The sequence below is a fragment of the Nicotiana sylvestris genome, chromosome 9 (genome assembly GCF_000393655.2).
Source record: "Nicotiana sylvestris chromosome 9, ASM39365v2, whole genome shotgun sequence".
In the NCBI taxonomy this organism is placed as follows: domain Eukaryota; kingdom Viridiplantae; phylum Streptophyta; class Magnoliopsida; order Solanales; family Solanaceae; genus Nicotiana; species Nicotiana sylvestris.
Window position 1 is genome coordinate 157,030,023 of NC_091065.1, and position 11,516 is coordinate 157,041,538.

At 35.3% G+C, this 11,516-nt stretch overlaps 3 protein-coding genes and 1 pseudogene across 3 annotated transcripts; all 4 read left to right on the forward strand.

Moving 5' to 3' along the window:
* Positions 1-577: 577 nt before the first annotated feature.
* LOC104224242 (methyl jasmonate esterase 1-like) lies at positions 578-4,178 on the forward strand (annotated as a pseudogene).
* A 1,047-nt stretch (positions 4,179-5,225) lies between these two features.
* Positions 5,226-6,852, forward strand: LOC138878470 (uncharacterized). Its single transcript, XM_070158152.1, has 4 exons — positions 5,226-5,331; positions 5,641-5,822; positions 6,065-6,209; positions 6,359-6,852. Exons 1-4 carry the CDS (start codon positions 5,226-5,228, stop codon positions 6,850-6,852), a joined length of 927 nt encoding a protein of 308 aa, XP_070014253.1.
* Positions 6,853-8,305: 1,453 nt separating this feature from the next.
* LOC138878471 (uncharacterized) lies at positions 8,306-9,765 on the forward strand. Its single transcript, XM_070158153.1, has 3 exons — positions 8,306-8,480; positions 9,039-9,250; positions 9,361-9,765. The coding sequence occupies exons 1-3, from the start codon at positions 8,306-8,308 to the stop codon at positions 9,763-9,765; spliced, it is 792 nt and encodes a 263-aa protein (XP_070014254.1).
* A 339-nt stretch (positions 9,766-10,104) lies between these two features.
* LOC104224244 (uncharacterized) lies at positions 10,105-10,887 on the forward strand. The gene is made up of 2 exons (XM_009775853.1): positions 10,105-10,290; positions 10,486-10,887. Exons 1-2 carry the CDS (start codon positions 10,105-10,107, stop codon positions 10,885-10,887), a joined length of 588 nt encoding a protein of 195 aa, XP_009774155.1.
* Positions 10,888-11,516: the final 629 nt, after the last annotated feature.

The following is an 11,516-nucleotide window of genomic DNA, read 5'->3' on the forward strand; positions in this document are numbered from 1 at the left end:
TTGTACACCTAGCCAGGTTTTTCTCCTACTTTCAATCAATTTGTAATTACTCTTTTATTTGTGGATATATATTGTTCTACAAATAATCTAAATATAAAATATCTTCTTTGTAAAGGGACCAAAAACAGGCATTTTACTTAATTCAAGCTCAAATATACTTAACGAAATATCACAAGGGGATAAAAATCAAATTTGATCAATAAATGAGAGCGACCTAAGAAGTATTTGGGAGAGGTGATCAGACAGGACATGACGCGACTTAGGATTACTGAAGACATGACCCTTGACAGAGAATTATGGAGGTCGAGCATTAAGGTTTTAGGTTAGGGGAAAGTTGCGAATATTTCTACAGCACAATAGAGTGAGACTAGCTAGTTAGGAGTTAGACTAAGAATGTCATTGGTCGTCTATTGATGCAGGGCTTTACCTGCTAGTTTTTACTATACCAACCATTTATTTCGTATTTCGTATTCTGTATTTCATATCTCTTACATTGCTGTTATTGTATTATGCATTTTTTATGGTACTAATATATCGGCTCCTGTTGCTTTTTTTTGAGCCGAGGGTCTCCTGGAAACAACCTCTCTACCCTTCGCAGTAGGGGTAAGGTCTGCGTACATATTACCCTCCCCAAATCCCACTCGTGGGATTATACTAGATCGTTGTTGTTGTTGTTGTTGATCAATAAATGAGAGATCAAAAGTGCAATTATAAGAGAATATATATTTTCAGAATCTATTGCTATGTAATCATTTTGACCCTCTACTCAAGAAAGTGAAATGGAAAAGGGCAAAAATCATCACTTTGTGCTAGTTCATGGAGCTTGTCACGGTGCATGGTGTTGGTATAAAGTGGTGACAATTCTTAGAGCTGAAGGTCAAAGTTAGTGTTCTTGACATGGCTGCTTCTGGAATTCATCCAAAACATATTGAAGAGCTCAATTCCATGGCTGAGTACAACGAGCCTTTGATAGAATTCATGGCTAATTTGCCACAAGAAGAAAGAGTTGTCTTAGTAGGTCATAGTATGGGTGGCATCAACATTTCTCTTGCCATGGAAATGTTCCCTCAGAAGATTTGTGTTGCTGTTTTTGTCACTGCTTTCATGCCTGGTCCTAACCTTGACATTGTTGCCGTTAGCCAACAGGTTTGACAACGAAATTAACTTCTATACAGTTGACAACTCAAATTTTTTTATGCTATCAGTGTATTTAACCTGTTATAGTAGATAAATTACTTTATTTTTTCCACGTTACTAATATTTTCTAAAGACATTTATATGTAATTATTTTCTTATATGACATGATATTTTTTTGTTCCACCTATTATAGCAGATAACCTATCTAATATTTTAGGTTACTAATATATAATTCATTTCTGTAGAAAATTATATATAGTACTAATATTACCATAGTGTAAACTTATTAGTATCTTTATGCTATCAGATCGCACAAAAAAAAAACTATTAAAATGCATAGAAAGTAAATTAGTAACCTGATAAAGTAAAGTAGTTTATCTATAGAACACTACATATTGATTATACTTAGGGATGATAATTTGAGCTCAAGTCCATTTGACTAGTCCAACCCATCCAAAATTGGGCTGGTTATTGACCCGTTCGTTCGTTAAACTCAATCCATATTGACCCAACTCATTTCAACCTATTTAAAGTTGGGATATTTTTTAGCCCAAATTGATTCATGAGTAATTTAGCTAAAATATATTTAAAATAACTTTTTTTTTTAATTTGATATGTTATATATGACCATAACAATAGGAAAAAAAGTCTTAATTGATAATTAAACAATTCATAAGAAAACAATACACATAATTAAAGTTTGGAAAGAGTTGGCGGGTTGAGCTATGACCCAAATTTTAGCCTAACTTGACCCAACTGATCTCAGCCCAAGTTACTATTGGCCGAGTCACTTGACCGCCCATTTATTAACTTAGTCCATTTTAACCCACCCAAAATTAGCAACCCACCCACTTGACACCCCTAATTATACGTAATAGTGTTATAATCTTTTACACTATCAAGATGTCTGTGTTATATTCTTGTTCAATTGGTCCGAACCGAGTCCTTGTATTCAGGGGCGGCTCAACAGTATGTGGGACCTAAAGCCAAACTTTAATAAAGGCCCCTAAGTTTTTTCATATTTAAAAACTCATTTAATAAAATTTTATTTTGAAGTTTATTTTTCTAGCTTTTTGAGATGTAAGTTTTTTAATAATTTATTTATAATCGATTTCTTAACTATGATTATATATATCTACTTTCTAAAGTTATTATTGAATTCTTTTAGGATTTCCAGCTTTTCTAAAACGTCTTTGTTAAACTCTCACCAACTTCTTCTTCTTCTTGGATTTCATTCTCTTCTATCTCAATTATATTAGTAATTTGTTTATCTACTATAAATTCTTCCTATTTTTGGGGATTGTATTAAAGTTTCAATTCTTCTCTCTTTTTTGGTATTTTTAATATGCGAATTCATATTTCTTTGTTGACATATTAAAATTCTAATAAATTAAAAAAGATAATACATATACTTACAAAAAAAGATATTTAAAAAAATTTAGATCAAAGTAATAAAAAAAGTATAGAACAATTGAACCCAGTTTAACAAATATTCATAGATAACTTGATATTACTTTTGCTTTTTCAATATTTTTGGTGCAATGCTGAGAAAGCTTGACAAAAAAAGAGTTCAAAATTTCATTTTGCTATCATATTTGGCAGAATATTTTATGAGACAGTGGACTTATAAATCTAGAAAGGCTAAAGGAATATAAAAGATTAAGTAAAAACTAGTTTAAAGAGAAAGTAATAAAAGTAACGCGTCCCAAATTATTTTTATCGGTCCCATAATTTCCTTATTTATGAAAGATATACTTTTTTTTATATATACACTAAATAATTTTAAAAAAGATCATCAAATACAAATACAACTATTTAATACAGTACCAGAAAAGTTTGGGCCCCTCTAGATATGGGGCCTCAAGCAATTACTTGAGTGGCTTTACCCTTGAGCCGCCCTTGCTTGTATTTCTGCATTACTTGTAGGTAGTATGTACTACTATTATCTTGCTGATACTAAGTTATAATTAAGCATTATTTTTGTTTGCAAATTGCCAGTATAATCAACAAATGGAATCACATATGGATACTGAATTTGTGTACAACAATGGACAGGAGAAAGGTCCAACCTCCTCCTCTTTGGCCCTGAAGCTTTAGCAACCAACTTTTATCAATTGTCCCCTGCTGAGGTGAGCATGTATCAATTATAGACTGATTTTTCCTAATTTTCACAATTTTTAGTTTTACATATGATCACCAAATGTTACCCACTATAACAATAAAATTATGCAAACTTTTCTTTTTTTGTATTAGAGAAACTAAATTTTAGTCATGACCTTTTTAAACACATTAAATAATTGCACTATATGTGAACTTTTCAGAAAATACAAATGACTGAAACGTCAAATTGTGACCCTGAGTAACTGTTTTTTTCTTGGTGGGCATAGCCAAATAGTTGACTTTTTGACATTTTTTTTGAGCCAGAAAATTGATATTTTGATCATTGTATTTATTTTCTGAACACATCGCACCATATTCATCTACTTTAATGTGACATAAAATAATTTTATAATTTTATTGTTACAGTAAGTAAAGTAATTCTATGACTTTAATGTTATAGTGAAGTTAACCTTTTTTTTTGGCTATGACACTATTGATGATGCAATTGAAACAGAATCTTACTCTTGCAACTTATTTGGTGAGACCAGCACCATTGTTTGACGAGTCAAGCTTATTGAAGAACTCCACACTCACAAATGAGAAATATGGTTTGGTTCGTCGTGTGTACGTTGTATGCGACAAGGATAACGTGCTTAAGAAAGAACAACTACAGAGGTGGTTGATCAAGAATAATCCACCGGATGCTGTAGAGTTGATTCGTGATACAGATCACATGGCGATGTTCTCCAAACCTCGGGAGTTATGTTCTTGTCTACTTATGATTTCACAAAAATATCATTGATTTTCTTGCCTTGCTACTATTAGACGGGAAACATGAGGAATATTTAAACAAAAGGAATAGATTTTCCTTTGTTTTTAAGGCATGTCTTTGTTTATGTATGTATCGTGGTAAAAAACTGCACAATCAGCAATTAAATATATTTTTTCCCCAATTTATATGATATTTTTCTTTTCTAAATTTATCTCAAAATAATATATATATTTTATATTTAAAAATAATTTAACTTTAAACTTCTGATCAGACTTATTTTGGACCATATATTCAAATTCATGTCCAGAATACCCTCACATAAATGAGACAAATACACAATAATCTATATATAATTATAAAGCAGAGCTTTTAACAGCTTACGTGGCATATCTTATTGAACAGGAAATACATTTATCTAATTTCTGAATTTTTTGAGCTTTTCTCCTTGCTTTAAGTCTTATTTAGGGTTCAGTTACACGGAAAGACGGCTTTTAAAATTTTTCGAAACATTTCAAACAAAAAGGTTCACCGCTTCAATTCCGAGATACCAAAAGCAGAGAATGAAACAACAAAACAGATTTAATTCGATTGGCGCTTCATTGTTTTGGAACCTTCTTAATTAGCAACTCTAACTCTTTTTTTTTGAAATCTTTCTCTCTCTCTAAAAGTTTTCTCTCCCTTCTCTCTATATGTCAAACACCAAGACAAACCCCACCCGTCCACCTGAACCACCTGACCAAACAAAGGAGACATCGACAACTCAGCTAACTACCCCCCCCCCCAAAAAAAACTCCCTCTAACCAGGTAACGGCTAGCCCAACGCTAATAACCCCAAGGCCACCGTCGGAACCACCACCGGAATCCCAACTACAGTTATAACACCACCAGAAAACACCCAACATAATTCTTCTGATACCAACTAAACACCCAATTCCTCTGATAACATCACCCAGATTACTAACCACTCTGTTTACCCAAAAATCTCTACTAATTTCGATCAACCCCAACCCAAAATCAGTCACACAAACGACCTTACTAAAGGAGCCCAACAAATCATGCAAATACAAAATAGCAAACAAATACCTAATCCCATCCTTCCTAAACAACAAACTGAGGGATTTCAAGGGAGTATTTCCACCAAAAGTAAACAATTGGTTTCTAAACCAACTTTTGCAGCCACTTCCAAACCAACCTCAAATCTACTGACAATGACACCATGGTTGAGATTCAACATGGCACACATCTTGGTAAACCGGCGATTTTCTTCAAGGCGGAGGATTACTTTGTTAATTTAGCAAAAGAATGCAGATTCACCATCATTGGTAAGTTCTATTGAGGTAAACCATCCATGGAGGAAATTAGGAAGACTTTCATTAGGCAATTCTAACTCTCTGCCTCGATCAAGATAGCATATTTCGACCCTATGCATGTTTACCTTAATTTTGCTAATGAAGTTGATTAAAATCATGTCTTTTCTAAGGACTATATAGACATTGGCGATGCCCCTATGAAAATTCTCAAGTGGACTTCGGATTTCAAATCAAAGGAGGAAACGCCCATTGTTCCTGTTTGGATCCTAATTCACAAACTCCCCTGACACCTATTTAAATGGAATATTGTTTCTAGACTAGTGCAAGATGTTGGTGTGGAAGTGGCTCTGGACCTGGCACCCTATTCTAAATCTAGAGGCAATGTTGCAAAGGTTAAAGTCGAGATTGATCTTTTAAAGCCTAGACTTGATAAAATATGGCTAGGCTATAAAAGATTAGATGGAACTGATGATGGAAAGTGGCTTGATATTGAATATGAAAAGGTTCCAAGCTATTGTATGTATTGCAAAATGCAAGGTCACTATGAGAGCTAATGCAGAAACAAGATCCGTGATGAAAGAATAAAATCTCAAAAGGAAGCTCAACTCAACAAGGAAAACGATCAAAAAAGAGATAAGCCAAAAGAAGATGAATTTCAAACGGTTTCTAAGAAGAAGAGTGCCAAAGTGAGGTTTTAGAACAATAGTTATATGAAGATGGCCAACAAACCTAATGAGCATAACAGGAAGATCAAAGATCGAATGAAAGGCAAAGAGAGAATCATCAATCAGTGAACCAAGATGTGAGAGGTAAGGCAAAAAATGGAATTGTTATCAATGAGCCTACCGCGATGCAGAAGCCTCCCATGAAGGAAGATGTACTTGGTAAAGGTAAAAACAAAATGGAGGAAAAAACAAACAAAACAACATTTAGAGGAGTGAGCAAAATATTAACAAAAAGAAGAGGGTCGGAGTGAAAAAGAAGAACCAAATCATCAATAGCAATGAAGCTCAACTCCAAAACACAACATTGGAAAAAGGCCAACCAAGCAGCAAGAAAACTGATACAACAACCAAACCATCAGAGCATAATACTAGCAACAAAGAAGACAACAACAATCCCATTGACAATGATCAAAACAGTAGACATTTGTTCCAGGAGAATAATACCAATGGTGAGAACAACACCAATCTCATTGAGGAGGAAGGCAACAATAAACGCGGACCAGAACAAAACAACAACAAAAACAACCATGTAATTGATCTAGGAGATGCCCATAACACATATCTTAAACTTATTAGTGGTACCATCTTAGAAGAGGATAAAGAGAGTGAAAATATGTACATCTCCAATAATACTCAAATGGCAGAATCATCCTTTGAGGATGATGGGGAAGAGGACAACGAAGAAGATGGTGACTATGAGGATGATATGAGCATTGAAGAAACTGATGATTTTGAAAGTGTTGACAGTGAAAGCTTTCAGAATGAGGATCAACCTGTGAACCATACAACTGATGATCATGCGGCATAACTAATTGAAACTTCAATTCCAATGCTTTAGTGGAGATAAATGTAAGCTCTGAAATTGATAAGATTGTTGAAAGAGCTCACCTATCACCTAGAGGTAGAGGAAGAGGCAGAAATAACATCAAGAGAGGCAGCCACAAACCAAGAGGAAGAGGAGGAAGATTCACCTATCAACAAGTTGTTGTTATACCATAGGAACAAAACCTCTTCAACTGATTCATGATGTTTAAATACTTATATTGGAATATTAGAAGCATCAACTCTAGTGGTGCTTTTGATAGACTAAAGCAAATTATCCGACTTCAAATTCTTCCTTTCATTGCTATTAGTGAACCTTTTCACAAGGTAGATCATCTTGATAAGTTCAGATCTATGCTAGGTTATGATAATGCTCGTACCAATATCAATAGTCAAATATGGATCTTCTGGAATAATGATCTGAACTACAATGTGGTGGAGAAATTAGATCAACAGGTTACTTGTATAATTGAATGGATAGGAACAAACATCCTTGTTACTTCTGTTTATGCAAAATGTGATGCTGGTTTGAGAGAACATCTCTGGAATAACCTAAGGGATATCTCCCATAATTATAAGCTCCCTTGGTACACTGCACAAGATTTCAATTGTATTATTGATCCAAGTGAGAAATAGGGTGGTAACCTCCACAGAATATCCAAAAGCATGCCTTATTGACCCAGGCTTCTCAGGTTCACAATTTCCTGGTGCAATGGGTGGTCTCCTAACAGAAGAGTATGGAAAAGGCTAGATAGGGTGCTGGTTAACCAAGAATGGATGAATAAATATGACTCTACTAATGTCAATCATTTAGTTAGAACATGCTCTGATCACTCACCCGTCCTCACTATTGCTAAGAATACTTCACAGCCTACTATCAAATATTTCAGATTCTTAGATTTCTGGACTAATGAAAATGGTTTCAAAGAGGTGGTGAAACAGGCTTGGGATATATAGGTTCATGGTTCCCCTATGTGGAAATTCCACTTGAAACTAAAAAACACATGCAGATGCCTATCCCATTGGTCTAAGACATCTATTGGTAATATTTTTGACAATGTCAAGGATCTGGAAAAGAAGATGGATGATCTTGAATAAAAGACCATTACAAACAACATTGATATCAACAGAGCTGAGCTTAACTGCATAAATGCTCTTCTTATCAGGGCCTATAAAACTGAAGAATATATATGGAAGCAAAAATCTGGGATCAAGTGGTTTGTGGAGGGGAAGTGAATATTAAATTCTTCCACTCCATTGTCAAGGGTATAAGAAAGAGGTTAGCTCTTAAAAAGATCAAGCTAAGTGATGGCACCTAGATTGAAGGAGATGGGCGTATTGCAAATGAAGCTATATCCTTCTTTCAAAAGCAATTCACTAGAGAACATACAGACTCCAATTTTTCCATCCTTAATTGTATTCCTAAAGTTATCAATGAAATGGATAATGCTGGCCTTACAGCCATACCTTCAATGGAGGAACTGAAAACTGTCGTTTTTTCCATGAGCCCATCCAGTGCACCTGGACCAGATGGTCTTTCTGGAAAATTTTATCATTCCTGTTGGGATATTATTAAGGATGATCTTTTACTAATGATCAATGATTTCTTTGCAGGTAACCAAATTTCAAAGTTCATGACCCACACCTGCCTAATCCTCATCCCTAAAGAGGATAATCCTCAAGCCTTCAATGAACTAAGGCCTATCAGCCTTGGCAATTTCTCCTGCAAAATCATATCGAGTCTAATGAACCAGAGATTAAGACCCCTTATGGACAAACTTATTTCTCCTTACCAAACAGGCTTTATCAAAGGAAGCTACATAACTGAAAATATCATGATGACTCAGAATATGGTCCATAATATTACAAAACCTTCCACCAATGGGAATGTAGTATTAAAAGTGGACATGCCTAAAGCATATGATCGAGTCCCATGGGAATATCTCTGTAATATTATGAGGCATTTTGGTTTTAATGAAACTTGGATTGCTATGATTTGGAGACTTATGTCTAATATTTGGTATTCTGTAAATGTCAATGGGAATAGACAGGGGTTTTTCAATTCCTCTAGGTGATTAAGATAAGGGGATCTTTTATCTCCCTCTATAGATAGTAATGGTCCTGTTATATCTCATTTATGTTATGCTGACGATACAATTTTGTTTTCTTCAGCTGAACCTGAATCCTTGAAGATCATGATGGAAAAGATGGAGACTTATGAGAAAACCTCAGGACAACTAGTGAACAAAGCCAAATCTGGTTTTTATGTCAACTTCCAAGATGATGATATAAGAATCAACCGAATCAAACAGATTACTAGATACAATCACTGCCACTTTTCAGTGCAATATCTTGGATGTCCTATCTATATAGGAAGGAAAAAAGTTGTTTATTTAACAACATGGTGGCTAACATAGCCAAAAAACTCCAAGGATGGCAAGGTAAATTTCTAACCTATGGTGGCAAAGTTGTTCTTGTTAAATCTATTTTGCAGGCTATTCCACTTCACACTCTATCAGTGTTACATCCTCCCAAGGCAACTTTCTCTCAGATTAAAAAGATCATCTCTAACTTCTTTTGGGGAATGGATGACAACAAAAATAAGAAGCACTGGATGGTTTGGAAAGACATGTGCTTCCCAATCGAGGAAGGGGGAGCTGGCTTCAGATCTCTTAAAGACACATGTAATGCCTTCTCTGCTAAAATATGGTGGAAATTTAGAACTAAAAAATCCCTTATCAAAGATTTTCTCGAAGCTAAGTATTGTAAAAGGTTTCATCCTGTTGCAATAAGAAAAGCTCAATGCCAATCTCAGTTTTGGAGAAGAATGATGGACATCAAAGAAAAGGTGGAACCTTATATCTCATGGAGTCTTGTAAGAGGGGAGATCTCCTTCTAGTGGGATTCTTGGACAGAACTTGGGCCCTTGGCTCACCTGGCAATTAACACCAAGACTCCTAAAAGAACTATGGTGAGGGATTTCTATCATCAAAATACTTGGAATCAAAGTAAATTGAGGAGAATCCTCCCTTTGCATGTGGTCAACTATATCAAAGACATCACCTTCAATATTGATAAAGAAGATAGACCCATATGGACCCCGGATCCTTCAAGGGATTTCTCTTACAAATCTGCATGGCACATTCCGAGATCAAAGAAAGGAACTACTCTAACAGGTATGACTATTTGGCATAAAAAGCTTCATTTTAAAATTTCCGTTTTTATGATGAGAGTGTTAATGGATAAAGTAGCAACTGATGTTGCTATTAAAAGATTTGGGGTGAATATTGCTTCTATATGTAACTGCTGCTTTAATAACCATTCTGAGGAATCTACTAACCATCTACTCAGTGATAGTCATATTGCCAATCTAGTATGGTCCTTCTCTTGTAACTCCTGTGATATCATATTGGTCAAAGGCCAGGTAAGACACAGAATTATGAGGTGGTGGTTGACTAAATCCAAAAATGAAGTTCAGAAGACAGTTCTTCAGTGCCTGCCCTCAATCATTTGCTGGCAAATTTGGAAGAATAGATGCTCTGCTAGGTTTGATGAAAAGTGCATGTCCCATCATTTCATCATCCAACAAGTGATAAAAATGACAAATATGCTTATCTAGACGAGGTTCACAGATCTTCAGCTCCAGCACCTATGGCAGGACACGTACAGTAGAATTGAGAAGCTTTCCCCTGCTATTCATTGTCAGATTGTTTATTGGCAAAAACCTCATGTGGGCTGGGTTAAACTTAATGTTGATGGCTGTAGCAAAGGTAACCCTAGTCCGGCAGGTGGTGGTGGTCTTATCAGAGATCACCATGGCATTTTAATTGAAGCTTTTGCAGAATTCTATAGAGATTGTAGCTGTAATATTGCGGAAGCTAAAGCCATGATGCGAGGCATCAAAATGTGTATTTCAAAGGGCTTTACAAATGTTATAGTTGAATCGGACTCGTTGATTCTTCTTAACTTGATCAAAAGGATAAGGAATCCTCCCTGGAGATTCACAGATACTATTGAATAAATCCACAACATGACCAAGGATGCTAACTTTCTATTTTGTCACACCTTGAGAGAAGGAAACAACTCTGCTGACAAGCTTGCTAACCTGGGCGAAGAATCCAAAATTGATTCTATCTTCAATAAGGCTGTATCATTACCTTCGAGTGTTAGAGCTTCAATGAAGTTAGAAGTTGACGGGGTCCCTAACATCAGATTCAGACAGAAGAAAAACAAGTTTGTTATCAATGACAATACCTAGCAGCAAGTTTCTTTCTCACACCTTTTTGTACATAGCATCCTTGAGTGTTACTACAAATTACCCTAGGATGCACAACTTCCTTCCCATACAAGCAAAATACTTTTGTTCAACTGTGTATCATAGGATGAATGTTGTCACCTATCACACTCAGGGGCGGAGCTAGAGTGTAGCCAGTGGGTTCGGCCGAACCCAGTTGCTTTGGTTCAAACCCTGTATTTGTCTTAAAAATTCATTGAATATGTATAAATTATTAATTTAGAATTCAGTAACTTAAAACGATTAGAATTCCGAACCCATAAGCTTGAAATCATGATTCCGCCTCTGATCACACTGTCTTGGAGGCCAAGGCCTATGCTTTCCTCCGTATAATTATTATTTCTGATATATATACA